The 27,234-nt window shown below is 35.4% G+C and overlaps 1 protein-coding gene across 2 annotated transcripts in view; it reads right to left on the reverse strand.

The window, feature by feature from the left end:
* Positions 1–414: 414 nt before the first annotated feature.
* The window catches only part of APOB (apolipoprotein B), a 37,238-nt gene continuing 10,418 nt past the window's right edge, over positions 415–27,234 (reverse strand). For both annotated transcript variants that reach the window (XM_084514576.1, XM_084514577.1), the window contains exons 10-29: positions 26,781–27,008; positions 26,455–26,572; positions 26,210–26,356; positions 24,875–25,083; positions 24,276–24,513; positions 23,543–23,719; positions 23,049–23,240; positions 22,215–22,382; positions 20,792–21,003; positions 20,370–20,552; positions 20,030–20,151; positions 19,160–19,370; positions 17,679–17,854; positions 17,358–17,545; positions 16,933–17,078; positions 14,012–14,388; positions 5,511–13,091; positions 4,576–4,690; positions 3,549–3,732; positions 415–2,416 (exon numbers count right to left, since the gene is read on the reverse strand). In XM_084514576.1, the coding sequence (XP_084370702.1) occupies positions 596–2,416; positions 3,549–3,732; positions 4,576–4,690; positions 5,511–13,091; positions 14,012–14,388; positions 16,933–17,078; positions 17,358–17,545; positions 17,679–17,854; positions 19,160–19,370; positions 20,030–20,151; positions 20,370–20,552; positions 20,792–21,003; positions 22,215–22,382; positions 23,049–23,240; positions 23,543–23,719; positions 24,276–24,513; positions 24,875–25,083; positions 26,210–26,356; positions 26,455–26,572; positions 26,781–27,008 (12,793 nt within the window). In that variant the 3' untranslated portion in view covers positions 415–595. The remainder of the gene's footprint in view (positions 2,417–3,548; positions 3,733–4,575; positions 4,691–5,510; positions 13,092–14,011; positions 14,389–16,932; positions 17,079–17,357; positions 17,546–17,678; positions 17,855–19,159; positions 19,371–20,029; positions 20,152–20,369; positions 20,553–20,791; positions 21,004–22,214; positions 22,383–23,048; positions 23,241–23,542; positions 23,720–24,275; positions 24,514–24,874; positions 25,084–26,209; positions 26,357–26,454; positions 26,573–26,780; positions 27,009–27,234) is intronic.

Genomic DNA, 27,234 nt, shown 5'->3' on the forward strand with positions numbered 1-27,234 from the left:
TGTTATCTGAAATTGTCCAGGACTCAGATTTCTATTCAATTATAATATTTTCTGCTTTTTGATATTTTTTCTGGAATTCATTACTTTTTTTTCATATCTTATTTTTTTGTATGCTCTCTTGTGCTCCTTTCCTCTTCTTTTTCTCCCAAACTCATCTGTGAATGTATTTCTAAGTTGGGAAATAAATGTGTTTCCAAGTTGTTCTTCACCTGGCTTATAAATGTGACCTTTATTTTAAACCTGTTTATTCTGTGTATTCTGTAGCTTTTGCGACTATTTACAATATGTATTGCACATTACTGGCTTGATCCAACATACTGTGAAATCAATGCAAAGACTTCCTTTTGACCTTGAAGATTGTTGGATTAAGCCTTATGGTCCAAGTAAAACTAGCTGTAATGAATGACACAAAAATGTAATAAAGAACTCATTTATTGGCTTATTAAGCTTATTAAAATAACCTACTGTAGATTATTCAGTTTTCAGTTACAAATTCGGATTCAAACAGTATCTACCTGAAGTTCCAGCATGCTGATTGCTGTTATTTTTAAATACATTGTGGTATAAACTTATCACTTCTCTTCTGCATGTCCATTCAGGTCTTCATGCGCTTCTGTATGTTTTCCACAATCTGCTGAAGACTCAGCTGCTCAGTGGCAAGTTGTTCATCAATGAATTTTTGCATTTCTTCCCATTTCCTGGAGCCTTGTTCAATGCCTTGCTGAATTAGTGTGCGTGTTAATTCCACCTTTTTTCTGAGTGCCTCTCTGCTTTTCTGGGGCATTTGGTTAATGGACTCCCAATCAAATGGCACATCTATTCTAAGCTCTCCTTGACGAACAGCTATATATGGTTTTATGCTGTCAGCTGTTACTTGCTCAAGCCAACGAAGAAGCTCAGAGATATACTGAAGTAGTGCAGAGTACTTCTCTATAGTTAGATCAATTAACTTTTTGGCCTCACTGATTAGCTTTTCTTGAGAATCGCTAAGCTGCTCATAGATCTCCTGGAGTTTTGCCTTGACTTGCTTGTTATATTCATTGATTTTCTTTTTAGCAGCTGCAGACCAGTATCGGATCTTTTCCTGAGCAGCAGATGAGAGCTCCATGACCTTCTGTTTTCCTTTTCCTTCAACATCAGCTATAAGGTCATAGTATTCCTGGCTGTAATTTTCCACCAGTTCTCTTACTTGGTCTGTCAGGCGTGTAAATGAATCAGCAAGATCTCCAACATACCTGGTCTGCCAATTCACTAGTGTTTCTATTAGATTCTTCAGCCATCCTAATACCTTGTCTTCTACTTCATAGTATTTCAGTGACCATCCAAGTGTAGTTGGATCAAAATATTCCTCCCGCAATGCCCTTATATAGAGAAGCAGCTGGTGCAGCTTTTCTGAAAGCTCCTGGAATGTCTTCTGGCTAAAAACTTTCACGTGATAAATGTATTTTTTAACATCTTCTGCCAAGGATCTAAGTTTCTGTGCATAGACTGAAGCCATTGCATCTTTGTACAGCTGTTGTGTTTGGACTTTGATGTCCTCAAAATTTTTGGACTGCAAGCTTCTAACTATATCTTCTGCTTTCTGAAAAGTTTGTTGCACTATTTGTTTAAGGTGGTTAAGCTTTCCTGCAAAGTCAGCTTCCTGGAGAGTAGCAAACGTCTGCCTGATTTTTTCCTGCAAATGTTTCAGCATTTCTTTAATTTGATCAAGTACATTACGACCTCTAAGAATTGTTTCAGAAGCAGGAACTCTGACTTCCAGCTCATTAATAGCTGCAATCAAGGCATCAAAGTATTCCTGAAGTTTTGAAAGGCACATATCAGCAGTTTTTGCTGCCTTCTCTGTAGTCATAAGGTATAATTCTTCACCAGTGTACTTTTCAGAAAGTCCAGGAACCTGGAATTTTGTGGTCTTCAGGAACTCAATGACTGAATCAATTAGGTGTTTTATTTTCTTGTGATACTCTTCAATTATGTCAATTGTAGCATCCAAAAGCTTTGCTTTTATTTTTTGATATTCAATCTGTCCAGCTTGATCTGCTGCTTTTTGATACAGCTGTTTAGCTTTCACCTTCATCTCCTGATATTTGCCAGAGGCCTCATTGGCAGCTGTGCGAAGCTGAGCATCTATTTGGTCTATCTGTTTTGCAGCAAATGTGTATGCTTTGTCAGCATTATTCTGCATGATATTCTTCATCTTCCAGGTGGCAGCACTAATATCCAGTCCCATATGCTCCTTATGGTACCAATTAACAGATCTATAGACTGCATTTGTCATTTTAGGTACTTTGTCTTTTAGACCCAACAGCAAGTCTTTGGCAGCATCCTCTTTCCAGTTGAATTTCATTTGAATCAGGTGAGGATTCTTGAAGGATATCTCACTGCTTAATATGTCAATGTCCTTCTGAGGAGCAGACTGAAAATATAAGATGGGATAACCAAAAGATAGCTTGTAAATAAAACAAATCCCACATTATTTATATTAAGTGTATTTCAATGTTCTCATTTTGCATAACTTTAAATTTAATATTGTACTGGGTCTGGCCACCACAAATATATACATGTATTAAGATACATACACTACAAATTTTTGTCTACTGTATGTTTACTCCCATCTTGAAATGTTATTTTGGAAAAAATTATATTGTATCAAGGTGCTCTATGCCTCTGCACAGGAGTACCACAACATAATTTAGTCTTTTTATTTGTTTTTAAAATCAGACTGTAAATAAGATTTTTCTTTCCTTTCTATTAAATGCCTATGAGGCCTCATAAAACCTGTCAGTTACTTAGGAGATGAGCCTTCTGCTCCTTCTTGAAATTATTTAAAGTGAATTTAAACAGCCTTTCCTTAATATGAAAACATTAGAGGATTTCATTTTGCAATCATTGAAATCAATGAAACAATAAGTGAGAGCTACTTAGAGTAATACAAGACCCTCAAATCTATTTACATAAACACATTTTCCAGTTTTCAGTAATAAGTAATGAATTATGAGTTGATGGTGATTCTTAAATTAGTTTATCAACTTGGAAGGTAAAATATTAATTTTGTAATCATTGTATGCCAATAATAGCATCTTTTGTTAGCAAATCTAAAAAGTTTTTTACTTCTTATAATGTATTAATGGATCCAAAAAGAAGATACTCTATGTGGTCTGACCTCTTCCAGGGGCTTGATTCCTATAGGGGCAACTTTTGAAATAACTGTAAGTAGCCTGACAGGAATACACCAAGCCTGATCGTTCGGTTATCAAAAACTGTTTCTGTACTTTCTTCACTTTTGGCAGGAATGTTTTCTTGATCATGGAAGAGGGTAAAATTAAGTGTGCGGAGAAGCTGAAACAGTCTCTTCACATAGATGCTACTTTTAGAATTGGCAAGGCCAGTGTAGGAAATAAAAAACATAATTACTGATAATACACTTTTTCTTTGGACAAAGGGTGTTTAACTTATGTCTTAGTATCAAAATACACAATCTTTAAAAGGGAGCTTTTTCTCTGACCACCACCAACCTTTTTGCTTGCTATTGGTCATATCAAGCTTACCCGAGTTCGGTAGTAAACTTTCTTCTTCAGAATGTCAGTTTCTACTTCAATGAGATAGCCTAAGGTCCCAGCAGAAGGTGAAGATACTGAAGAGGATATTGTGCTGTCAGTCTTTTGATAATGTACATGAACATCAGTAAATGTTGGGCTGATGATGTCTAATGATGCAGTGTTGGCCACAATTCTACAACAAAGAATACACAGCTATAATGAACACAAGAACACAGCACAGGCCCTAAGGAAGTACACAATGCAGTATGCCTAAATATAACACTACCTATGATATTATGTATATGTCCATGTGAACAATACCTTTGTCATCAAAAGAAAGTAGGGCTTTATTATCCAAATTACTTAGGGCTTAGGGTTTAGCCTAATATATTCAAAACTTCATGTTACTCCAATTTTCCTTTTTTTTTTTTTAGATACTATATTGAGCTCGTTTGAGAATTTTCATTGAATAATTACAACAAATCAAAACCTGTAGCTGCCTTGTTGTAAGCTTTCTAAAGACTTCTATAAGCCGACTTCAATTTTTTCCATCAACATAAGTTCAGGCAGTATTTTGTATCTGCATTTGTACTTGCCTTCACAGACTTCTGTCCCTTCGATATATCAGCACAACACTTGGACATCAAAACAGGCAGTTAGAAGACCAAGTCTGTAATCCCTAGTACCAGGATTTGTGAATAAAAATTACTCTTTAATGACTTGTGCTGACAGAGGGTTCCAATGAAAAAGTGTCGTTGATGGTCAGATCTAGAACCACTCTGAATATGAAATGCTGGGTTTATATCTTAGCACTTATGAAATAGGGCTGCTCAGAAAAGCTATGTTGGAAATACTGAGAGGGAATAGCATTTCAGTTATCTCAAGATAGAAAAAGTTATCACCAATAGTGACAGATTAGTTACATAGGTTCTTACTAATTATAGCAAAGCACTCTGGGGCATTTGTGTTTAAAGCAACAAGTACATCATTGGCACTTTTGTCTATTATAAATTAGATTGTCAGAACAAATCTTTACCCAAATCCCCGAAGAGTGACATCTTGCTTGTAGTTTGCACTCAAGTCACGGTGAGAAAGGCTGCCAGTGGTCTTCATAACAAACATGTCTCCTTCATATTTGTAGTTTGAAACAGCTGTGAAACAGATTTCAAATGCGTGTTTTACCAAAACAATACAAAATACATGTTGAGCTAGTCCACAACTAGGCCAGTTGTGGACTGTTTCCATTGTATGCAAAATTATACTTCCAGAAACTAAATGACCATAATGCCCAAAATAAAAAGATACAAAAATACTTGTTCAACCAGAATATGTTAAAATTAAATTTTCCTCTATGTTTATAATAACAGGGGTATAACATTTTGCATTCATGCAGACCAGAAATGGGGATTCTAGATTCTAATCTCTTGAGAGTTTTATAATTTTGTTCTTATGTATGCTTTTACTATTATTCTAAAGTCTAGAAGTAAAAACTATATGGGATGCCTGAGCTTTCTGAGTTGAAATATTTTGAAAACCAAATATGTTTAACTCTTAATGACTAATTATGAAAATTAATGGTTATTTATGAAAATTAATGGTTAATTCTATGATTCTATAAGAAAAAAGGTGGGCATTTATTTATCTGAACTGAATTACATAAAAAGTGAGCCTGCTTTCTCTCCTTTAAAGGTATTATCTTAAGTAATGGGGGAATGTTATGATGTCTGCAATTGAAAGTAAGAAACTGTTATGTAAAAAAAGAGATCTCTTCCATTTTTTTCAGAGTATGCCATTAGTTATACATATAACTTGTAATTAGCCTTCAGGGTGTCTGACTGAGACTGATAATAATTTATGAAAAAATGCTGATGAAGACAAAAGGAGATGTATAATCTAATGTAATTGCTAAACAGAAAAACAGTATGGAGTGTTTAGCCCAGAACTGCGGCATGTAGAATTATAATATCTTACCATTCAAGTCATATTCCAGGAACAGTAATGTTGAGCTGCAGGTAGAGTCGACAGACAGTTCAAAGGAGTCCTTTTTATTTGATAAGTCTGTTCTCCAGGTGACATTGTACAAAGGGGAAACAGCTTTGAAAGATCCAGTCAAGGCACCAAATGATGGAATGTAAATTCCAGCAGGCAAGGACACCTTGAGAGGGGGGATCTCAATTTTCTGTTCGGGAATTGTAATTGTAGGGAAATCAAAATCTGCAATCTTATTAGCTACTTCATCCAGATTTATATGGAAACTGCCAAGAGAAATACTCTTTGGAAGAGTGAATTGAGACACAGTTATTTGGTATTCAGGTACAGTCAGCTCAAAATATGGTATCTTGTATTCTTCTAATGTAATGTAATTGGCTCCTACATCCACTTTGGGGAATCTTAGTCTTGGCAGCGTGGGTAAATTGACGTCAAACGGCATCATGTTTAGTGTCTGTGGAATTTTTATGTTGCGCAGGTCGATGGTGTAGGCTGGGACCTGCAGAGTGGTGAAAGGAACTCTGAACTCTGGAGTGCTGAAGACAGGACTTGGAACCTTTAGATGAAACTCAGGAATATTGAATGTGAAGCCATCGGTTAACTTATTCACAGGTATGGGGAAGAAGGTACCATCATCACTCTTTGTGTACACGAGGGATGCTGAAGCATTTAAGTATTGTTTTCTGTCAGCGCTGGTAGTGACGTCCAACTTCAAGATATCCCATAAGCTCTTATCAGCAATGGGACACTTCATTTTTTTGAGGAAGTCTATGTATCCTCCCAAAGATCCAGAAATATCAAACTTTACCTTTGATTTTTCATTTGATAATTGCATATCATGTCCCAAAGATAATGACTGAATTTGGCTTTCACCCTTCCAGCCAACTTTCTGGTTCACAGTATTGATTTTCATTAGGACAACCTGATTAATTGAGGCTATGTCTAGGAAAGAATTTGGCTGAGTGGCTTGAATCTGAAGATCTGCTGACATGCTCCAAGGAGCCATCTCAAAGGTTGCTTTGCATTTTTGAGACCCCGTTGTTGTGAAAAGAGGTGTATATCGTGCATAGTTTTTGCCATTGTGCTCCCAGACTGCATAAACACGTCGAGTAGATGCTTCAACTGCAAGTATTTCTTTCATTTCACTGTTCCAGAGTCCGTCTGCTTGGGAGTTTGTCTCAAGCTTGAGAGATGACCGGGCTCCATTAGCATTCAGGTAAGTGTTTGCCTCGTGGACCAGAGTGCCAGAAAATGAATTTCCAGTGTAAATTACTCCATCAATATTCCCCTTTGTTGATGATTCTACTGATAGGTAAGATGTAAGGCTCTCTAAAGCAAATTTGTGAGCAATTCCTCCCTTAGCACTGGTGCCATATTTAGGAGTATTAAAATCATACATTACTTTTAGCCCAGAGGAAAGAGTGGGTTTAGACTTAGTATTTCCAGAAAGCTCTTGGCTGAAATTCACTTTTAAAACTGGTGTGTTAATTTGAGCATTTGTTGTCAATGATGCTTCCATGTTTCTCCTTGTGAGACTAATAGTGCTGTCATGACCTCCTCCTAGAAATTTGTTATTACTCAGAGAGAGTGCTGTGGCCAGTTTCAACCCCCTTTTTCTTGTCAAGCTCGTTGAACCATCCAGCTTAAATTGTAGTGCATCAAAGACAGATGAAGATGAGATGCTAAGTTGCCCAGCAATATCTGACTGATTAAACAGACCAGCATTTGCAGTCAAAGTGATCACACTGGATTTAAATGAGAAGTCATAAGTAATATTTCCCATGGCAGGAATTAAGATGTGGTTTGATGGGCTATTGATTCTGAATCTAGGAAGCTTTAGAGTGCGTAGATCCTGTGGAACATGAAGGACTGGAAGTTCCAGAGAAGGTAATACTAGTGTGTAAGATGGTACTGAAAAGCCAATAAATGGGACTGTGAATCCTGTTGTACTTATTTCTTTTGGGAGCATGTAACCAAAGGCTGGCATCTCAGCAGTAAAAGGAGAAACCTCAACATTCACAATTGGAATGGTGTATCCTGGAATCCTGAAGGTCCGTGGCAGTTTGTTCAGTGATGTTTGTATTTTGTATTTGTCAAATTTTGTTTTGGCTTCGTTATATGACTTTGTGAGAAAATCTAAAGCTGTGTTTCTTCCTCTCTCAAAATATTTGTTGAAGAAATTGATGTATTTATTAAGTGCTTCATGCACTGTTGCTAAAGGAAGCGGGATTACATGCATGTCTTTGTTTTTCTCATACTGAGCATTCAAATTTAAATCAAATGATTGTCTTGTAGTCTTCAGTAAGTCCTTCAGGCCTACCCGTTCCCACAGTGAAAAATCTTTTAGCTGAGGAGTCTGGATTCCAGTATAGGGAACATTAAGCTGAGGAATGGTTAGAGGAATATTTAGGAAGTCTAGGTTGGCATCTCCACTCATTTCAACATGAGCTTCAATTCTGTCATCATTGTTGCCAGCAGACATATTATGGGAATACCTGTACTGATTGAACCTGCCAGTAGCTTGCCAGCTGACCTGCTGAACGGAAGAACTGAGTGAAAGACCATAGTTATTCAGGAAGTCAATTTTGCCAGTCAATTTCATTGGGAAGCTTATTTTCACGTTTCCATCATTGTTCGTTAATACTCGAATTTCAAAAGGCTGTGCCAAGAAGAAAACTTCATTATTTACAGTCCCAGTAATCCGTCCATTGAGACGAGCATTGTGAGAGCCTGTTAATTCTACTTTCATTCCTCCAAGCTGGACTGTACCTTTTACATTCAGAACGCTACGCCCCACACGCTGTGACTCGATCTCAGACTGAATCTGAAGCGTTGCATAATTTAGAAAACCACATTCATATCTCACAGCTTGGCTGACTTTCAGGTACTTATCATTTATTCTATAGTCACCAAAGAATATAATAATGGGACCCTCAACCCTGAAGGTGGCATGTGAATCATGAGTGCCTTCATCGGAGAAATTAGGAGAAGCCCATTTCCAGTTTCCTTTACCATTGGAGGTAAATGATATATATCCTGCTTCTACCTCTGTTGTCATATTATTGACGAAATCAGCCTGGCTGGAGAAGGCAGCTTGTGGAATATTCAGTCTGTGGGAATATGCTGTTCCACTCTGTATCCAAATTTTTCTTTGCAGCTTGACCATTAATTTATTCTGAAGTTCTATGGAATTTTTTGTTGTATAGAAGTTTGCTTTGGTTTCAGCTTCTCCTTCTACAGAAGTCCCTAAAAATACCAATTCGTTGGTGTGATCAACTTTAAGGAACCTGTGGTTGACCTTCATGGAATTTTTAACATTCAGCTGTTTCATCTCAGGGGCCAAGAAACGTGAATCTGCAATAACACTAAAAACTAGGAAATCTAATTTGGATGTTGTTTGAGCCGAAAGGGAGGTCACAAATTCTGGACTGTTTACAGATGTTGTAGTATTATGAACTTCAGCTTGTGTAGACAGAGTGAAGAAAGGAGAGGTAACTCTGAAAGCACTAGACAGCTTGCCAAATGTAGGGACAGTCACTGTATGTGGGATACGTGGAAGTTGGAACTCTGGTATCTTCAAGTCAGGAATCTGGAGCTCATTTAGATTTAGCTTTGGAACCAATAATTCTGGTATTTCAAACTGAGGCATTTGTAATTCTGGAAAAGAAATGTCAGAAAAAGGCATATCTCTCATCTTCAGATCTTTAAAATACAAATCAATTGCTGGCAGCTGAAAATCACCAGACATGAGTTGGTCTATTGTTCTCACAATCTGCAATTTAATCTCATTTAGGTCAATTGTATAAGATGGAACTTTAAAACTATTTAGAACAGTAAACTCTGGGGTAGTAAATTTCATTGGGATTTTCACATCTTTTAATCTCTTAATATTTATCTCATAGGAGGGGATGTGCAGATCAGTCAGTGGAACAACGAAGTCTGGTGTTCGAAATGTTGCTTCCCGGAGACTTCGGAGACTGAACTCAAAGGCAGGTATAGTGACTATAACAATTCTTATTTCAGGGACTTTAAATCCTGTTTCAACAAACTGGTTTAAATTTTCAGCCCAATTTTTTAGGTCATACTCTTCAGCCAAAATAACAATTTTTTTAAAAGCTATGTTCCACTGTTCAGAAATGTATATGACAGCAGAATTGTAGAATTGGCTTATCTTCTGAAGATACCATTCAAATTCTTTGGAGATATCCATGTCAGAAATCCTCTCTCGCAGGTCTTCCAGATGCTCATTTACTTTGGCTTTCAGATTAGCAAATGTTGTTGAGTTTATGAGCTCTTTGAGCCAGTTAATTATGGCAGCAAGCTTGGTGTCCTTTAATTGTTCTATGTATTTTGAAATCACAGCACTAAAATCTTTCATATACTGTTTTAATGCTTCTGCTTTCTGTGGAAGTTCTAGATTTCTGAGCTCCTCATTTATTTTTTGTGTTACTTCTTGGATTTTCTCATTTGTTTTATCAACAAACTGGTTATAATCAAAAGACTTGAGTTTTTTTATAACCATGTCAAGGAACTTGTTGACTTCCTTTATCATCATTTCATAATCAAAGGTTTGCACTTTCTTGACAGCATCATCAATAAAAGCAACAATTTTATCAAAGTAGGTCTTCACATCAATTTTTTTCAGGTAGACAGTCAGCTTCTGGACAGTTTCTTTTATTCTGTACTGGTTAAGAAGTTCTGTCATTCTGTCCATTAAAAAATACACCTGCTTATCGATTTCATATTTTACAATCAGTTTATGTATATGACCTCGGAAAGCACTGATCTTCTCGGACACTTCATAATCCTCCATCCAATTTAGAATAAAGTCTTTGATTTGTTCAAGAACTTCTTTCATTTTTTTAATTGGCAATGAACGCTTCAATTTTTCTAAAACTTGTTTAACATCAAATATTTTAATCTGCTGTTTCAATTTTTCTGCAATGCGTCTGACATCAATATTCTGAATCTGAATTTTGAGTTGTTCTAGGCTTTCCTGTATTCTAGCAGTGATTCTGTATTCATCATCTACGTTTTTAATCCAAGCCATTGTGCTGCTTCCAATTTTGCTGGGATAATATTCTTGAAAAAAAATTTGTAATCTCTGAAGAGTGTCAACTACAGTCATTCTTATGTTATATTTGTTATCTAGAGCTGTTATTTTTTCAACTACTTGATCAAGAAGCTGTGCAATAAGTGCTTTAATGTCAAACTGTTCAAAATTGTCTTTGATGTATTGCTCAAGTTGTATCAGATAGACCTGAAGCTGAAGCAGTATTTCTTGAAGATTTTCCAGGGCTTTTTCCAACATAATTTGGAGATCATCAGATGTTATTCTGTAGTCCTTTGTGAAAGCAATCAAATTAGTTTTCATGGTGCTAACTCTGCCTTTCAGATCTAATTTCTCCACATAATCATTAAGGTGCTGTGGGAGTTTATCCAAAGTTGCCTTGTATTCTCTCATATATTGATCTATGTCAATGTTTTTCAGGTAACTTTGTACAGCCTGAAGTGAGGTTAGCATGGCACCTCTGATTTGCTCAAAGTAGACTGGTAAGTGTTCCAGGAGTGGTAGGTTAATAACATGCATATCTTTATTTTTATCGTACTTCACAGAGCCAGAGATGCTGAATTCTTGAGGCTCTGACACACTGCCCCTGAGACCTAATACGTCAACGATGTTAACTTCTTCAGGTGTGAATGGTAGTGTGATTGATGTATCCAACACAGAGAGATCTGCTAAAGCTCTTCCACTAAGTTCCACACCGGTCTTTTCTGCATCATTGTAAGCATTGAGATCTTGTGAATATACATTATTGTTCAGCTGACTTTTCAATTTCCAAGCACTGGACTGTTCTGATGGAGTAAAAAGCATATGAACTTTGTTATCAAGCTGAGTAGTGTATCTTCCTCTAGACTTGAAGCTGTGACTGGTAGATCCTCTGTAATCATGGGAGAAAGTGAAAGCAAGAGGCTCTGCTTTAAACAGGAATTTGCTGTAAAGGTCTCCTGTATGTTCACCCATGGCAATCAGCTTTCCATTACCATTGGTATGGACATCAGCAGTAACAGTAAATGGGGCCATAGTGGAACGCAGAGCGTTGCTGAACCGGAGAGATTTAGAATCACAGTTTGTGTTCATAGTAACTGAGGTAGCTAGTCCTGCTATATTGAGATTAACTCTGTGACTCACTGCTGCACCTTGAACATTTGCAACTGTATCTGTTTTAAAGTTTGCAGCTAGATCAGCATATGTAATAGTGTAGGTATGCCTTATTTCATCTGATCCATAGGCTGCTCTCATATTGCCACCCAAGTTCAGCTTCAGAAGCTCGAGGAGGAGTTCTGCTTTGTTGGAAACTTCAGTTTTGGTGTATTTAATATTATTGCTCAGCTTAGCTGTGAGTGATCTAGGCTGCAGCTGCAGATCAAAGCCGTGCTTGTGGAACTTGTCAAAGCTGAAGCTGTTGTCTAACTTTGAAGAAAACATTAGGGATAAACCAGGAATAGTCAAGTCATTTGAGTACTCCAGCTTAATCTCTTTGAATGACCCTTGCAAACTATTTGAGAACTTGAGTCCTTCTCTATTAACTCTGAAGTTTAAAACATGTTTATTGTCCATACCCAGAACTGTACTTTGATATTCACTTCCCAGCGTTACTTCCGTTAAGCTGACTCTTCCACCAAGATTGAATTTTGCATTGTTTTTACCGTAGCGCCCAGAAGAGGATAGTGACATAGAGCCTCCAGCAGTATCAAGTTTGGCATTCATTTCACTCTGCATTGTTAATGGACTAAATTGCACATTTGTAGTTGCACTGCTAGCTAGACCATACTGATTAACATTGAGTGATGACTTATGTGCTGCTCGATTCCTTTGATCAGTCAGAGAGATATCAGTGTTGAAAACAAGATCCTGGGAATTGAGAGAACCTGCAAACAAGGCATAATATTGAGCTTGCTTGTAAGTGGCTTGATACTCAGAGCGAAGTGCTGCCATCTTCTTTGACAAAATTAATTCAAGCTTATTGACAGCTGCAAGTTGTCGATACCTCCCATTTGTTTCAGATGTCATTTTCAGCTGGCTATTTTCATACTTCAGTGAAGCTGTGTTCTTTAATAGTCCATTTTGTACATCAGAAACCGAAGTAATGGAAAATACATCATCACTGTATCTACCAGATAGTTGATTGGTAGCTTGCAGGTAAGGAGAATCCAACTTCAGATTTGATTTCCCTTCCAAAACCCGTCTCTTTTCATTGTATGAGCTTGACATAGTATAAATGCTTCTTGCAAAGACAGAAGCCACTTCCAGTTGCCCTTCCATCTTGACATTATTGATGTTCATGTTATTTGTTTTTTCAGAAACAATATCACCAGAAAATGAAAGCCGAGGACCCAGAGTACTGGATGCCATAAGTGATACAGTGCAGTTTGAAACTAGACTAGGTTCATAACTCTTTGTCCTAGACAATTTAAAAACTGAAGTTAAAAGTCTGTGCTTGAGGTGATTTTCATATGCACAGGTGAATCCATTTCTATTATAAGATGCTTCACCAGAACCTGAAATAGGAAAAAAACAAAAGATAATGATGTAATCTATATCGTTTTGTCTTTAAGATTTTGTCTGATGTCACTAAGATTTTATGTTACTGCTTGAACTGCAGTTACTGTTACTATACCATTTTGTTTTAAAATAAAAAATGTTTTGGTTGATCCTGAATATTTCTAAAATAAATTATTTTTATATTTGGGACTAAATTTTCTGTGAATAAATCAAATCTCTATGTTGCTGTATGAAATATAATTACGAGATGATGAAAAGTTATGTCACGATTTAAAATTTATTTAACAAGATGGAATCCCAAGAATAGCTGAAACTAAAACATAGTTAACATTCCCTTTTCTAAAAATGTCATTTTTATCATATTTTATATGAGGTGGGAAATTGATAAGAGACTAAAGTTAGCCTGACCTTTTCCAATTTAAGAACTATCTTAAAAGAAAACTAATTTTAACATCTGCCTCGTCTGAATCTGGGCTAACTGCTATATAGTTATGGCAGTATATGGACACATATAAGTAATAAAACATACATGTTTGTGTACATATATAGAGAGAGAGACAGAGAAAAACAAACTGGAGGCATACCTACACACGTCTGATTTTGAAAACACTTGACTTGTGAAATACACAACTGTTTATATGATCATGCCTTCAGTTCTAAAGAACTGTGCCTTTGATATGGAATATATTCTAAAATATATACCTTAAGTCTTTAGTAAATTATCTGAATTTACCTTTAGTGCCTAAATTAACGGCACTATTAACAAATAGTATCTTTAAAAACAAAGTGATTTGAGATTACACAACCTCTTTCTTTAAATAAGCAATGTAAAAATAAATGGGCTGTACCTGATACATATAAAAGAAAGTCATTAAAATAGTTTTGTCAGCCTTATGGTATTAGCATACATTCTTACCTTTCACATTGTAGGAAAGTAGCTCAAAAACTGAATCAGCATTTGTGGTGTAAGTAGTTCTTATGCTGGATGCTTTCTCTGTGCTGCTATTAGCCAAAGTGTATGCTCCTGTCCAGTTGTAATAGTTGCTGTACACATTAGTAGAGACCTCTAAAGTACCCAGGAGAGGCACAAGAAGAGGATAGGATTCTGGAACAGTAAATGCTGGGATTCTGTATTCCTGAGATGGTACATTTATTCCTATCGACTCCATTACCAGAGGAGGTGTTTTAACAGTTTGTGGCACCCTTATGTCATAGGATGATCTTCCACCAAATGGTAACGGAATATTAATTAGAAAACTGTTCTTATTGAAGATGTATTTGATCCGGCCTTCACTAGAAAATAAAAGTGATTCTGTTAAAAGCTGTGCAAGTCCATGACATATACACAGAAATGATTCCTACTATTCCCAGGATACTGGGCTTACATGGTTATATCAATGTCCCAACTTGAGTTTTAGAGAGAAATGTAATGATCATCTCAACATTTTAGAAGCACTCATATATCAGAATCTCCTGAAACCGTTTTTGATATCTGATTTTAGTCAATGTTTTTTCCCCTTATTTTATAATCATGAAGACTGAGAGATCAAATAGGCATAGAATTATAGAATGGTTTGAGTTGGAAGGGCCTTTAAAGTTCATCTAATTCCAACCCCCCTGCCATAGGCAGAGACAGCTTCCACTAGACCAGGCTGTGAAACCTGTAGTCCAGAAACACAATATTTCGATAAGGCCTTGGATTAGAATTCAAACATTCCTGAGTCTTTGTTCAGAGCTCAACTAACCTTAGCTCACAGGTAGAGAGTGTCTTTCAAGGGGCCAAACATGCAATTGTTATGAATCTTGCATTTGATTTTACAATCTAAGAATCCAAATCTAAATCTGCCTTATGCACATTCTTGAAAAGATGTATTGGCATGAAAATGAAGGAATTTGAAAGAAAATTGCTGGTATACAGGAAAAGATAATTCCTCCATAAGTTGTGCTGCACTTCAGCAAGGTGTCATGCTGAGTACCAGAAAAAAATGTGATTATATTCTTTTTTTTTTTTTTTTTTTTTTTTTTTTTTTTTTTTGGTGATATATTCTTAAAGATATGTATAAAAAGTTTCACTAGCATTAGATGTTGTAAGAACCTAAATTAGCAAGAATTTTTCTCTCTGATCACAAGCATTTCAAAAGTTTAATCCAAATATTCAGGATTTTTATTTATTTATTTTATTCTGAACAAAAATATATAAAAATGTAATAATTCCACCAGGATTTAGGACTGGAAAAATGGATTGTTAGCTGAAAAGTTTGTGGGGAAAATGTGTAGTTATGAAAAGGCAAAACAGGAGGAAACTTTGCCTTAATTTGTTCATGAACAATAAGCTGGCAAAGATGCTTTTCTTGTTTGTCTAACTGGTCTTTTATAATACCAAATGTTCTTTTTTACACTTAGAGCTATTTCCTAAGATGAAAATTAAGCAAACATTTTAAAAATTTGTTCCTTACATGAAATGGTTAAAAAAGCAACATCACAGAGAAGTAGAAATTCCTGTTATTCTAATGTACACTATTGGTAATAATGTAGAAGAAAAAAAAAAACATTTTCCTTGCTTATACTTAGCTTAGGAATGCAATGAAAGAAATAGACATGTAACATTTTATATTACTACTGTGAAAGACGATATATGGAAAAACAACACTAAAAGATAAAATGCAACGCATCTCCCCATCTGTTTATATAACCCAATCTTACACTAGCTTCTTTAGTTCTTTGCATTAATTTTACTAATTTTAGTTCTTTGCATTAATGTTATTAATTTTATCGATCAATATTTCCTTGACTCATGAGCAAACTATACAAACATGATTTATCAGAGTAGTGTACCGCTGTGGGTGTACCACTGAAGATATTACCAAGCACAACTGCTCCTTGAATCCTTATGCATGAGAAGCAATATAGTATGAACACTATTTGGCAAGACCAATATATGCTAGAAACTGCAATGAGATCAAATTCTGGCAGGCACATGAACATTTTAATGACTGGATCCACTTTGGATGATTTATTGTTTAATTTCCTAGAGACAGAAGGAATATACTATTTATTTGCTGCTGGTCTCTCTTTTTGTTGGTCAGGCCTTACCTTTCAGAATTTTTTTAATATATTGGATGATTTCTATCAAATTTGACAGAAGGGTAAAAGTCTCAAGAGTAATTACATTCATACAAACTCTGAGAAATCCAGATTAGGTGGAGGAAATGGTCTAAAACTAGTGCAAGTATCCAGCCCATATGTGTACAACCATGGCACGTGCTGCCTCTGAGCAAGTGATGGATGGAGTCATGGTACTTATACTGTACCAGTGAAGGTCAACCAGAGTGTTTAGGGGAATAGGGAGAACTGTCCAGTAGGACTGCACAGGCAAAAGTATAGATGTTAGGGTTATGGCCAAAGACAAGGTGTCTGTAGGGATGCAGAACACAAATCTATGTGAAATCTGTCTGCACTAGTTCTGTGACTCCAGAGTAAAGGTTGTTGAACAGTGTATTTTTGCTCAGTTCTCAGTATTATGCAACACAGGACTTCAGGATGTATTCATTCATATGCTGTAGGAGTGATTAGTGTAGATTCAAATCTGTATAATTTAGTCTCTCTTCTCCTAAAATTCTTTGTTATTATTCTAATGTTATGATGTTTACAACAATTCCACAATGCTTTATAAAATAAAATAAAATAAAATAAAATAAAATAAAATAAAATAAAATAAAATAAAATAAAATAAAATAAAATAAAACAAAACAAAACAAAACAAAATAAAATACACAAACATAGGAATAAATATCTGTTTTCAGTTTCCTGTTTGATTATCCTTATTTCTCTACCTACCTTTTCAGGAAAAGTTCTTCAGGAATGGTGATAACAGGCAGGTTAATTTTCTGAATGCTCAGTTCCTGCAGTCCACTTAGTTTGGCGTGTAGAGTCTGGGCATAGGGGACATCTTTTGAAGCCTTTTGCAGCCAGGTGTTTGTTGCCTGCAATGAGGAGAAAAGTTTTCCAAAGTAAAACAAAGTTTTAGGACTTTCAAACCCTTTGAAGTTATGTAAGTTATCTGAAAGCCAGCATAACTATTAGTATAGCACTAGGCATCTGATAAAATGGTTGGCTTGATCAAAGTTGAAAATATAAATCTTACTCAATCTGATGAGTGCTTTTACAAGTAGTACCCATTTTGTCTTCCTTGGGGGAGGCAAAAATTAATTAGGACTATGCGGTCATGTTGTAATTAATATCTACTGTAGGTTGAAACATACCACAATAAATTGTGATACGATATGTCGCATTGTCATATCCGTATGGGCAACCTTCTGATCCAGCAGTTCATTGGCATACTTCTCTAAAGTCTTTGGGTAGTCTGAAAAGTCCACTGGGAAGACAGAAGACATTCTTTTCACAGCAGCACTGGCACCTGAATTCCACTCTAGCTCAACTTTTTCAGAATCTGAAAATGATGATTTTAAAACAAAAGCGTAAAATTAGTATATTTTTGTTCTATTTAGGGGTACAGTGTAAACTAAGGTAAAAAGTTGTTTAAAAGTATAGGTTGTACACATGGCTTATGTTTTTGCTCCTACCATAACTGAAAAGAACTCTTTCTGAAATTGTGTTTCCATGAGTTGTTGCAGATGAGCTCATCTGAAGATATCCTTTGCTGGGTGAATAATTAACCAATGCTTCAGATCTAAGTTCAGTTTGCAGGCGAGGAATAGAAATGGTGCCTCCTAACATCGCTTCTTCCATTCCAGCATATCTGTGAAAGCAAAATGTAAATACAAATATAAAACATTTCATTCTACGTTTTTACTGTTTCAGGAGAAATTTCAATATTTAAATCTAAAGTAAAAGCATAATAGATGTTACAAAAAATAGAATGAATAAGACTTGTAAACTTATTTATGAGTCGATTAATGTTTTCAGCTCCTGTCAGTTACTTTGTGAAATTTAAATTAAATTGTTATAATGCAGCTGTTTGGATGTACACAAGAATAATTCCGTATTATATTTCATATAAATCCGTAATACTGAAATGGATGAAAATATCTACCTGTCTGTTAATGCTCTACCTGAACCAAATTCTGAACTCAAGCTGAGTTCTCTATTAAGGATACTGAGTATGACCATGAATCAAGTAGAAGTAAAACACTTGACAAAATATATTATGCCACTGGGCTTCATTTTCCTTTACTCACATTTATTTTATCTCTGTAACTTTGTTGACTTGAGCAAACTTCTAATATTATGTTAGTGCAAATGAAAGGGAATTGAGGTCCCTGACATCTGTCCAAAGCTCCTACTGATATCAGAGGCAATTCTGCATGAACAGCAAAGACAAAGACTCCCTGGGGCACCATCAGGATCACAGAATTCCATGGAAGATTGAGGTTTATTAAAGAATGTGATCAGCTCATTTCACCATGGGCTTGTGAGGCAGACAATTTTAGAAACCCTGGCAGGCTGAACATTTTTGTTAGGTCCCCTGTAGATGTTCCCGGAAATATTCTCATCATGAAGCGTGGGAATTTTTACAGGAAGCTCTCAGTTATTTTTGGTTTTGTTGCTTATTGAGTGCTGTTAGATTCCTTCATGGGGAGATGTAATAACTTTTTTTTTTTTTTTTTTTTTTTTTTTTTTTTTTTTTTAATGGCTGAATATATCTAGTAAACGATAATACCTCTCTGAACAAACCTTGCCTTGTTTATATCCTTCGACTATCACACCTGCAATAACACTAGTACAATGTCATTCTTGTAATCATGTTTGCAAACATGGCAGAACTACCTCAAGAATCTTCCAACAGAAATTATACATGTGGCAAGAAGGATCAGTTGGTGTATTAGGTATAGTTATTTTATGTATATGTGATGCGTAACAAATAAAATAACATTTCAAGGGTTTTTCAAGCGGGTTTGAAGAATGAGTTTATATGTCTCTATACATGAATGTGCAATTTCTCCAAAAATGAGAGATTGTTTTCCAGAATTTTCAACCTTCAATATAAACTTCAGCTATCTTATCCAAAGGTATCTGAAAAACTCTAAGTGGTTTTCTGAGTTACCTAATTTGGCCAGTAAGAGTAACTTCAGAAATCTTCTTGTTATTAAAGTCCAAGACAAAGGTATATGCTTTCTTCCCCGAAGTGGATTCATCACTAATTCTGAAGTTTGTACCAAAGTCAATATCAACCTCTGGAATGTGGACATCACTGGTCAAAATCTTCCTGTCTCTATTGTACTTGAAGGTCAGTGTGGCTTCATGCTGTTTTACACCTGGAAAATATGTACTCTGGTTATTCACAACTATGGAGTCTTGTGGATTTTTCTAAAAAGGAATCAAAAACCAATCAACTGGAAATTATATCATCCTGAGGATGTAAGGCAACCTTTGATGAATCTCAGTTAGAAACTGGGTCATCTTTTTCTCCTCATTTTCTAAATCCATCGTGGACTAATCCTGTCACAACTTTGTTACTTAAGGTTGCTGTCTTCCTTTAAAAACTTGATTTTTATGCAGTTTTTCTTAATTTGAAAGCATTACTTTCATATTTCATCAGAAATTTTCAGGTATTTTTTTCTTACTTATATAGAACCCATTAATTTCTCCTTTTCCTTTCTTTCATTCACCAACATCACATTTTCATTTAAAATACATGAAAGCACTTTTTGGCATGTAAAATCTGCCTCTCATCATGAAGATCTTTCATTGGGATTGAAAACATGAAATGAAATGAAATGAAATGAAATGAAATGAAATGAAATGAAATGAAATGAAATGAAAGTGAAAGTGTTGGCCTATTTGGGAGTGAAAACAGTGTTATATTTTATACTGTAAATACCTCTATTGCAATTTATTCATGAAAGTCTTTTTCCAGTTCAATGACATATAGCTCAAAACTGAGCTAAACCATACTGATTTTTCAGACTCTTACCTTCTGCTTGGAGAGCAAATTTCAAAGTGTCTATCAGTCCATTTCCCTCTCTCTGTAGGTCATAGTTTGCACTTGCAGAGTATTCGTTCACTTCTCCCGTGGACACTATTTCAACTTCATATCTAAAGAAGGAGTAAACAGATGTCTTGTATATAACTAATTTTGCCATGACCACAAACAGGAGAAAACATACAATTCTCAATAGTTCTCTTTCTGAGCAGCTCATGTCTGTGATTTGATTATTTTTAAAGCTAAGATTTATATGAGAGTGTACTGTAGATACTAAGCCCTGAGAAGGGAGATTATTTAACACAAAATAGACATAGTCGATTTTTTTTACCTGGTTTCTCCAGTCAAGGGATAATATGGAGCTGCATCTGTGGCACTGGCATTGGAGTACAATAATTTGGTGCAGAAATTTAGACCAGCAATGAGAGGCTTGCATGAAGTCCAGAACTCTCTGTTCTCAATCAGAGGTGGAATCTCTTCAGTTTTGGTTGGAGACACCAAATGTAATGTGTTGCTAGAACAGGAAAAGGAAAGTGTGCCATTTATTCCCAGGACAGGTGTTCAGAGGTTACAAAGGTTACAAAGTTACTTTCTGAATAAAAATAACTTACTGAGAAAGGGGCTTAGTGAAATAACATTTGGTAGTTAACAGGCATTCTATTGCAATAATTTAATGTGAGAGAAGAAAAAAATAAAAAAACAAAAGGGAAGGCAAAAACACAGCTTTGAAAGTTCTCATTGAGTTCCCATTACCTGATACTGAGGAGTTTTGTTGGGGTCTTTGGAGCAGGAATGCTGAATTTCAGCTGTCCAGCTTTCACACTAACATGTGCTTCAATTCCAGACTCATGGAATATATTGGAATTCATCTCCACACCACTTCTAGCAAATTCAGGCATGTTTATTCCCAGGTGTGTTACAAACTCAACTGCTACCGAAGGTTTAGCAATGAGTTCTGCTTGCATCTATTTAATAAAACCAAAAAGATGTATTTATTTTTACAATACATATCCTATGCCTTTTACAAACATAATATCCTCATTACTGATAAACTAGAGGTAGGTTTTGTATAATTGATTTTGCTATTCAAAATAATTGATTCCCAAGTCACATCAGCTGAGGGAGCACAGAAGTGGTAACAGTCGTGTAGCAAATACAGCAAGATATCACCAAGAAACCTTATCTACTTTACTGTATAAGTACTCATGCTACAGAAGGAAAGTATGTTAAGCTACTTGCATGTATTTTTAAATAATGGCTCTGAAAACAAGAGCCTGTTTACCATTGTAGAAAAAAATATAGCAATTTTCAAATGCAATGAATAAGGTATTTGGAAAAGAAAAAAAAAAAAAAAAAAAAAAGAGGATCCAAGATTAGAAATTCTCTAAACAGAAGATAGCTAATTTTCAAGCTTTTGTTTAGCTATTACAGAAAGAAGGGACAGAATGCAAAATTCTTTAAAAATGCTCCACAAGATACTAAAAAGCAGCCAATAATAACTTTGATGGCATTTTTTAAAATGTGTTACTTAAATATGTTAAAAAATAAAAGTTTATGTGAACTGCAAATATTCAGGACTTTATATAAAATACTGACTAAACCAGAGTAAAATAGTTTGAGTTCTGGAAAAAGAATATAAATATTTCTTTTTTTTTTTTCACTTTAACTGGAGAATTAATTTTGTTGCATCCTCTTTAACTTTTAAAATATTAAAATATGTTTAATTTTGTATAAAAAATGTTTCCTTTAGCTCATTTTTTCAATATTTAATTGGAAAGCAAATTTTTCACTTTGATTTGGTTACATCAAAAATTCTTATTAACTGGTCTGAACAACTAATTCACATGCTGTAGCTTTTGCTCTAGTCTCATTTTGAAAGCATACAAAGAGAACTACACAGAGATTAAAAGGATTACTGTAAAAGGGTGATTGAAATACATTTAATTCATACATTTCGTTATATCTCATATTTAATTTATCATATGTGTTCTCACTTCAATGTAAATATCCACATATTAACTGGTGACTTCTAATAAGTTAGTTTTGTTTTAGTTTTTGTTTTTTACTTTAAGAATATTTTGTAGTCTTTAACATTCTTTTGGTGTTACAATCTAATCCCTAAATAGATTGCAGATTAGTAGGAGAAGACAGAACAAAGAGAGCTGTTGAGATTTACACTTTTTTGATGAAGCTTCACAGCTACTTTGGCACCAGGTGTCGCTATTCCGGACAAGGCAAACTTCAGTTGCAAGCCTGCACCAGTTGGGAGCTCAAACTCGTTGTCCATGAACATGTAGTGGACAAATAAGTCTCTGTCAACACCTTTTGAGATGGCCTGTGCAATCTGTGAATCAAACAAGGAAATTAACAGACCTATGCTGGATTCTAGATTTTATCTCCTCTCTTGACATACACATATGAAAGTGAGTTGGTTTAGATGACATGTAACATTCTGGCTTCTCCAAAATCAGTGGCAAAACATTTTTTGGATTAATTGAAAGTAACATTTTACTAAATATTCCTAAACTGTACTACTTCCCCTTTTCTTTTTAAGATGATAGACTATTGCTTAAAATTAATGTACATTTTTCATAATAAAAAAGTAATATAACATACTGGCAAACACTGAGATTTTGGGCATTGTTCCGGTAGATATCTCAATCATACAATAAGATCTGAACCCTCCTTTTTTTCTGCCTTTCCATTCACCCATCTTCCAGGACTCCACTTGGTTATTAAGGGGTCTTTATAAGTTCCTCAGAGTCCTTCAGACTACATTTTGGTATTTCATTTTAAATAATTTTATTTTTATGTGACCAGCACTGGCATCAAACGTCCATTCTTTATATAGAATGGATATATATCAACACAATCTAAGCTTTAAAAAATGGTAAAAAAAAAAAACAAAAACAAAAACAAACAAACAAACAAACAAAACCAAACCAAAACAAACAAACAAACAAAAAAAAAACCACCATGAATAACACATATTAGTACACCAGAAACATACCATTTCGGGAATACTCTGGAGAGTTTTAATGCTCTTTAAAAGCATGCTTCCCAGCAATTTGAAATCATTGAGTTTCAAGTACCCAAGTTCTTCTCCCAGGATTCTCAGATATGCTCTTCCTTCAGGAGCTTCCTTGTTGCTTAATTCTTTTAACAGTTTTTCAAGGTTAAGCATTATTCCTTTCATGACCTCCTGAAAATTCAGTCAGAAAGTAGTAAAATAGATTTGTGAGAAATCTGTAAGATCACGCATTTAGAACAATTACTCAGTTAATGTCAGGTAATATGCACATGCAGATCTTGCCATTTGGTCTGCTTACAGACAAACGCCCTCCCACATGCAATTAAGAAAGAGCATTGCTAAATAGCATTAAAGATTTCCATTCTAGCATACCAGAAAAGGAGAAAGTTCATATACAATAAGCATGTAAATGCTGTAATTACTAAGTAAATATAGGAATGCTGTACTGCACAGATAATGTTTTCAAGCTGTACCTGATCCTGCTTGCCATCCTGGGAGTAACCAAAGTAGTTAAAGAGAGCTCTGGAAACCTGCTCTGGCACTCTGCCGTCAACCCAGTACAGGGCCTTGCTTGCAGTGTCTGGGAAAAATCCTTTCTCTCCAAATAAAGCTTCCAGTGTTGGTTCAAAACCTTTTCCATCCAAGCCAAGCTGAAATGAACAGAACAATGCCATAACTGAGAGAGCTTCCCCACTTCTTTGGAGCTTTACAACAAACAGACTTTCTAGGGAACAAAAAAATGCATTTAAAGTGTGTCCTACAAGTCTGATGCTTAAGGGAAGATATGTCACAGAAGAGAATACTAGGTCTTATGATTCATTTTCTTTCTTTGTTGAGGTCCAACGTAAAACCTACACACAGGCTGTACCTCACTTAGAATCTACTATGAGTACTTCAGTGTGCCAGTAATGACTCATTAGCATGAAGTCAATTTGTTACAGATGGGTTCATTTTACCCTAGCTGAGGCCTTCAATAACTCCAACAGGGTCGTCCATCCAGTCAGTGGCAAGTGACATCACATAATGGATGGCTTGCTCTAAAGCCCATTGAGATCAAATGAAAGTCTCCTTGTAAGTATAGTGATCTTTAGATTTCTCCCAAAGCTTGTAAAAACAATACATTATTTACTGAAAGTTGTTATAAGCAAACAGAAGTGAGAAAGAAAACAGCTGAATACTAGCAAAAGCTTTTGATAATTGTTGTACCTCAAAGATATCGCTTGGGCCAAATCCATATATATCCAGGGTGGTTTTTAGCATAGTCTCTTTAGGAACATAGCTGTTTGGATCAAATATCACATTTCCTTCTACTTTGGCAGAGATGGGATCAACTCCAGGTACTGAAACTTTTTTGGAAACCTGATAATTTTGTGAGAATTTTCTGAAATCTTTGGCTGTTGGAACCTCGTTTCCTTTCAGAGCTTCTTCAAGCCGGCTTTTAAGACTAGGAAAGAGGATAGCAATGCAAATATGATTAGTATGAATTCCAGAAATGCATTTAGGTATGAGATTTCTTGTGTCCCTTGTAGACATTCATACAACTAAGGTAAATGGCTAGCTCTCTGCACATACTACTAATAAAAATAAGACTAAGGGCAAGAGTACAAGTTGGCAATGCTCTAACAAAACCATAGATTTACCCATCTGATGTTCTTCTTCAAACAAACCAAACCAAACCAAACAAACAAACAAAAATGAAAAAGCTGCATTTCTAATATCATCCTGGTGGCCAGGATGCAACCACTGCAATTATGGAAAAACTTTGTTCTTCTTAGAAGAGCAGTATATAACAAAATTTTACTTACTCTTCAATGCCTACTTCTTCAGAGTCAAGGATGTTGGCAATGTGTGAGGCTATAAAGCTTTTCACTTGCTCATTCTTCTCCTTTGTGAGGACTCTCAAAATCTTTGTAAGATCACTTGGGGAAGGATTTTTCATCAGTATGAGATAGGCTGCTAGACGTTTGTCTGCAAGTGCATCCCCTTGGAACACTTTCAAAAGTGCTGACCGGTCCTATGTAAACAGAGAAGGATATATTTTGCACTGATGTAGTAGACATCAGTGTATGGCTAGTATACAATAGCGTCAAACTCCTTTGGGAATATATAGGCTGATAGAATTTCTAGAATACATTTTTTTCAGGACTGTGTAAATACAGAATACCTTGTTTCTAAAAGTGATTTCATTGTTATTAGTCTGATAAAGCTTCTTTTTGTGGATTTTTTAAATAGAAATTACTGTTTTGATTCAAACAGATTTTCTTATCCTGTATCTGGCAGGTTAATTTTTTTTTTTTTTAATTATTATTTTTTTGATTTAGAGTAATGATTTTTTGTTGTTGGGAATCTGAAATGTTCTGGTCTGTGGAAAAAAAAAAAAACTTCAAATTTGGGAAAAAATTTGGGAAATCATTCAGTTTAGAAAATAAGGTCATCAAGATACTCTGCTGCAGGAAAAATAAAAATGTAATTTGAAAATAATGAATAACAATAATAAAAGACAAATGTTTTAAATGATACTAAATCTGAGGATGTAAGCTCCAGGTGCCTCCAGGTCCCAGACTCCTTAAATCTTGTCTGGAAACAAGATCTCATCTTTTAGAGCAGGAACTTGTTGATGTTAAAACCGCTTTTCACTATACTAAGCTGAAGTGCACTGTATAATGCCCCCCTTTCTGTGGGAGGTGTTTTCATATCACTGTGATATAAACATAAATCTCACTAGTACTGCAAATAACAATGACAACAAAGTGACAGTATAGAATAGAAACATGATTTTTCTTAGTTAAATCTATTTAAACCTGTATTAATTCCTTAGTTAAATCTAGCTTCAAATAAGAACTCCATTTAAACCACTCCGACAGGAACAGATCCAAACTTGCCATTTGAATTGAAACTGTCTATATAAAGCAGCTTCATCTCAAAGGAACAACACCCACTAACTCTGAAGTCTGCAGAACTTCTCAGATACATGAACAAAAACTAAACTAACTAAAGGAGTTCCAAAAAAGCTGCAGACAGCTAAAAGGGAGATAGCAAAAATATGAATTAATAGGAATGTCCTAGTTTATTCAATTATTTATGTGAACAGTCAGGGTGAACTGAAAGCAGTTTATGCTGGTTCTTGCGACCCAGTTTACCTCTTCAGTAATAGTCATTTTCCTGAATGCCTGGATGGCTGCTTTCTGAACTGAAAGTGATGCAGCTTCATTTCTAATACATGTCTTAAGAGAAGATTTCAGGTTGGGTTTAGCTTTCTCCATTACTGCACCCATGTTTCCAATAGCCTGTCAGGGATAAAAACATAGAAAGACAATGAACTTTTTTTCTCCACCAACAGAAGTAAAATAATATACATGCTACAATAAGGAAAAAATAAAAATACCCGAAGTGTGAGGTATGTGAGTTCAGCATCCCCAGAACAATCAGTGCCAAGCAGTGACATCATGAAGTCTGCAACATTCATTATTTCCTCTGTCACAATCATCTTCTCATTATAGAACCTAAAGCAATAAAGATATTATAAACAAAAGGAGAAAATAGGAAATGCCTATTTATTTTTATTCCAGTAGAACAAATTCCCGAGACTAACAAAAAAAAACAACAAACAAAACAAAATAAACTCAAAGAGGACTACTCTTAAGGTTTACTCTAAGCATGGTAATGTTTTCTTGAGGTTATTTTGTAAAATCACATGCTACCGTTACTTACTTAGTAACAGAATGACTCAAGCCATAAAAGGAAGCTCTACTTGGCTGATAATGGGCCATGTTAAGAATTTCCTGTATTCTTTCTGGAGTTGGAGAAGGCAATAATGCCAGTGTGTATGTAACCAAGTCTACCACAAGTGGATTCACATTTCCAGTTCTCAGTATTTGAAGAATGGCGCTATAGCACTCTGGAGTCCCACACTGAATCAGGGCCTGAACTGTGAAGGAACTGAAAAGAAAAGGGATGGCCTTGGTTAATTAATTCTTTGTTTGCTGTTATTCCTGCATGCTTTATGTCTGAAAGAAACATTTGACAAGGTTATTAAGGTGTGTTAATATAAATCATGTATGCTAATGTGTGATGTGTGACTGGAAGCAAGTCATGCAATTGCTTATCAGAAACAAGTTTCTTAGTTTTACAAACTACAATATAATGACTAGATATGAACAAGAAT

This window comes from Aythya ferina (genome assembly GCF_964211825.1).
Source record: "Aythya ferina genome assembly, chromosome: 3".
Taxonomy (NCBI): domain Eukaryota; kingdom Metazoa; phylum Chordata; class Aves; order Anseriformes; family Anatidae; genus Aythya; species Aythya ferina.